Source organism: Erinaceus europaeus, chromosome 14, assembly GCF_950295315.1.
Source record: "Erinaceus europaeus chromosome 14, mEriEur2.1, whole genome shotgun sequence".
Lineage (NCBI taxonomy): Eukaryota > Metazoa > Chordata > Mammalia > Eulipotyphla > Erinaceidae > Erinaceus > Erinaceus europaeus.
This window is the reverse complement of record NC_080175.1, coordinates 20,645,044-20,649,248: the sequence shown is the minus strand read 5'-3', so window position 1 is coordinate 20,649,248 and position 4,205 is coordinate 20,645,044. Positions and strand designations below refer to the sequence as shown.

Here is a 4,205-nt window from a genome sequence, read left to right as displayed (position 1 = left end):
CGTCCCACAATGCATTCTCATGGGAATCAAAACTAACCTGAGTCTTGGGATAAAGTCTTGGCATTCAAGATCCTAAAGACAATCTAACAGAATCTGCCTGACCTATACACACTGATGAACATTCTAAAAATGTATTTGCTCTCTTTTGTGACTGGAGGTCTTCATATCAAGCTCTTTTGACTTGTACTTTATTCTTCAACGCCCTTTTTTTTCCTATAGAGCCCACTTACTTTTTATTTTCCTTAACAATAACATTTTCCCCCTGAAAACAAGTTTTATTTAAATAAGCATTTAAATACATTACATAACATTAAAACTGAATGAGGGGGGAGAGAACCAGTTTGTTACGACTGTCACATGGCATTGGGCAGCTGCTATTAAGTGATAAGCATCAGAGCATCTTTTACTACTAAAGGCTCCCCCCACCCCTCTAGTGGCACAGCCATCTGCCTTCTCCATACTCTCCTCTCAGCTTCAGCAAAGTTTCAGGTCACAACTTTCTCTCAGGGGAGGGAACTCCTAGGGAGAGCTGGCAAGCTTCTGGCCAGACATAGCTGGTAGGGATCTTGGGACTCTGGGCTTGGCTGAAACATCACTATTAGTGCTTTGTTTCAGGCTGGACACTGCCAGGCGCCTACTGCTTCATCTCTTTTTAAATGAGGGACTTCAAGACTAGACAGCATGGCTCTTTTCAGTTTATTGCGTGAAGGAGTTACATTAGTCCAAGTTAAAAGCAGACCCCAAATGGTTACATTATACAAGCTGTGAGGTTTTTAAATTTGTAACAAGGGACAGAAAGGGAATTCTACTCATTGCAAGGAAATCCTCACTTAAGCTTCAGTGAGCCAAAAGCACTTAAAACCCATGAACCTTCAGCTGATCGTCCTTAGCCAGTCCAATCTCGTCAAGGAACTGGCATATATTCTTGCGCTGGTCACCCTGTAGCTGAATTACTTCTCCATATTCTGGATGCTCAATTACAGTACCATTGCGGGCAAATTTTTTCTTAAACGACTTCACTAGTTTCATTTTATAGTAATCATCAGCAGTCTCTTGGACAGTAGTAAGGGTTATCCTGCCGTTTCTCTGTTGAATTTTTACATGGATACAATCCTCAGTGCCAGCAGGAAGCAGGCCATCACCCTTACTTACATAAGCAAAGGGGTCGAAAGAGTGGAGGTTCTGGATAGCGCGGACATACTGTAGGATTCTTTGGTGGAAATGGCCTGAGGAAGGCTGTGGCAGGAAGGCAGGTGGGCAGGGTGGGGGGCGGGAAACGGGGATGGGACAGAGCATCAGGGAAGCAAGGGGGACCAAGGCCAAGGGGGAGGCTGCTGAGTCCTAGGTGGCTGCTCAGTGACTGGGGCCAATAACATTCTTAATAATAAAAAAAAAAGTTGGATGACTACCTGTTTCCAGGATACATGAACTGCACAGCAGTAAGTTTTCAGGCCTGGCTACTTCTAGTAGGCACATTCTCATATGACATTTATGCATTATAGCACATCTTTCTTGGTGCTAATTAATGCATAATTTCTGTTTTTTTCCTCTTTTATTTTGTTTAAATTTTTTTCTAGGCCTCAGTGAAGCAGGTAACACACGGAGAGGAGAGAAATTGGTCTATAGCTGGCGGCCAGTGTTGGATCTTTCTTTGGTTTCAAAACCAAAATCTAATCTAAATCTAATATAATCAAAATCTAATCAAAATCTAATATAATCTTCGCACGACGCCAAACTTTGGGCATAGACTCAGATTCCAAGATGTGGGACAGGAATGAAGTGAGCCACTTCTTTGCCGAGGGACCCAGGTTAAGAATGAGTTCTGGGGTGATGTTATCATAGCCAGCAGCTGTTCCTGGTTTAACCCTCTTCAAAGCGTCTTCCAGTTCAGACAGTGTAAAGGGAGAGAGTTTTGGAGATGGACAAGATAACCGGAAGTGGGATGACCACTCATGGGAAATTTCTCTTTTCCAGACTGGGTCGATCTTAGCACGTCCAACTTGAGTTAGGTGACTGGTCACTGAGTTTGGAGATACGGGAGGATGGGAGACGGGAGGGGGTTGGCTACTAGCACCCAGTCTGGAAGAAGCTTCCAGGCCTTCCTACTTGAGTGGGTGAAGTTCAGACTTTCCGTGAGTTGTTGCCAGCGGGCTTGGCGTGCTGCATCCATGGAGGCAATGAGATGGTCAGCCACATCTGGGTCGCCCGACTCATCATAATGCTTTAGTAGTTGCTCGCATTCAGCATCAAGACAAGGCATATAGTTAGCATGTCTCCCATAAGGAATGGCTTGGGAAGCTGCTTTGAAGATGGCTTGGCGGAAGCGCCTGTAGGAATCTTCAGAGGGGATAGAGTTAATTGGAATTGCAGGAATAGATTTGTTGGTAAGATCACTGAACAGATGCCAGTTTGCTTTGCGAAAGTTCCATCTTAGTTTCTCCGAGCATAGAATCAGTGGGAGCTGGAGACCAATGTGGATGATAGCTGGGCAGTGATGACTGTGTGGGAAGATCTTGAGAATGTGTCTCGTAGCGGGAAAGGCTTGGCCGTTGACTGTGCTAATCCAGCACAGGTTGGGTGATGAGTTTTTGTTCCATCTAGCACTGTGAAAAGAGCCTGGCTGTTTGGGATCGTATAATAGGGAGAGGTCATTCGCTGAGGCCCAGTCGGCTAAGATAGAGCTGTCAGCACAAGTGGAGGAATATCCCCAGTCTCCTTGAGAGGCTGCTTCTGTCACGTATTTCTAATCTTACAGAGAAATTCCTATCACCCGCCCAAGCTGGTTTCCGCCCAGGAAGATCTACCTGAGAACAAGCCCTGGCCCTCTCAACTTACATTGAAAATGGATTCCAGAAGAATTTAAAGATGGGTGCTGTCTTTGTTGATCTCACAGCAGCCTATGACATGGTCTGGCACCGTGGTCTCCTAGTCGAGATCTCAAGATGCCTGCCTCCATGGGTGGCCAACACTATATTGTTTCTTCTCCAAAACAGAAGATTCCAGGTACATCTGGGTGACAAGTCTAGCAGATGGAGACCTGTCTCAAGTGGCCTCCCCCAGGGCTCTGTTCTGGCTCCTACGCTATTTAATATTTACATCAATGACCTCCCAGAAACTTCTTCAAGGAAGTTCATCTACGCCGATGACATCTGCTGTGCAACTCAGGCATCCAAGTTCGACATCCTTGAGGAAACACTCACAAAAGACATGTCTCTGATATCTGATTACTATAAAAAATGGCGACTAATCCCTAGCACTGCAAAAACGGTATCATCTGTTTTCCATCTACACCATGCCTCGGCCTCGTGTGAGCTTAATGTGCAGCTTGGCGGTACGAGAATCCGGCATGAAGCCCAGCCAGTCTATTTTGGCGTCACTCTTGATCGCACTCTGTCATTTCACGAACATCTCATAAAAACTGCAGCAAAGGTGGGCGCGAGGAATCACATCATTGCAAGACTGGCCAGCTCTTCATGGGGCGCAAGCGCTTCCACACTACGATCATCATCTCTGGCATTATGCTATTCCACTGCAGAATACTGTGCCCCAGTATGGTTCCATAGCCCCCATGTCCACTTGGTCGATTCCAAATTATATTCCTCCATGAGGATAATTTCTGGAACCATCCGTTCCACCCCGGTTCCATGGCTGCCAGTTCTTAGCAACATCACCCTGCCAGATATTCGTCGGGATGCGGCATCATCTAAGTTCATTTCTCACGTCTAAGCTCGACCGGACCTGCCAATATACGCGGATATCTTCGCCCACCCTGTCCAACGCTTGACGAGTCACCCAATCTGGTCCCCTACGCCTACACTGAACTTCTCTGTTCCAGTCTCTTGGAAACAGAGTTGGCAGTCAGCTGAGGTCAAGAACAAACACATCATCACAGACCCCTGCAAGCGTCAACCCGGCTTTGACCTAGCACGTTATGATTGGGCCCTCCTCAATAGCTATCGAACAGGCCATGGCCGGTGCGCTGCTATGTTCCATCGCTGGGGAGCCAGAGACGACCTGAATTGCCCCTGCGGCTCCAGACAGACTATGACCCACATAGTCAATGACTGCCACCTCTCCAGATTCAAAGGAGGTCTCGAAACTTTACATCAGGCTCAACCTGACGCTGTTGACTGGCTATGGAAGAAGGGCAAACTCTAGAAGAAGAAGAAGTGAAGCAGGTGGTCTATTATTGCTGTATGCTTTAA

The 4,205-nt window shown here is 46.5% G+C and overlaps 1 protein-coding gene across 1 annotated transcript; it reads right to left on the bottom strand.

Annotated features, from left to right (window-relative positions):
- Nucleotides 1-682: 682 nt before the first annotated feature.
- On the bottom strand, nucleotides 683-1,296 carry LOC103120526 (eukaryotic translation initiation factor 1-like). The gene has a single exon (XM_060172261.1). The coding sequence runs from the start codon at nucleotides 1,294-1,296 to the stop codon at nucleotides 856-858; it is 441 nt and encodes a 146-aa protein (XP_060028244.1). The 3' UTR covers nucleotides 683-855.
- Between the last annotated feature and the right edge of the window lie 2,909 nt (nucleotides 1,297-4,205).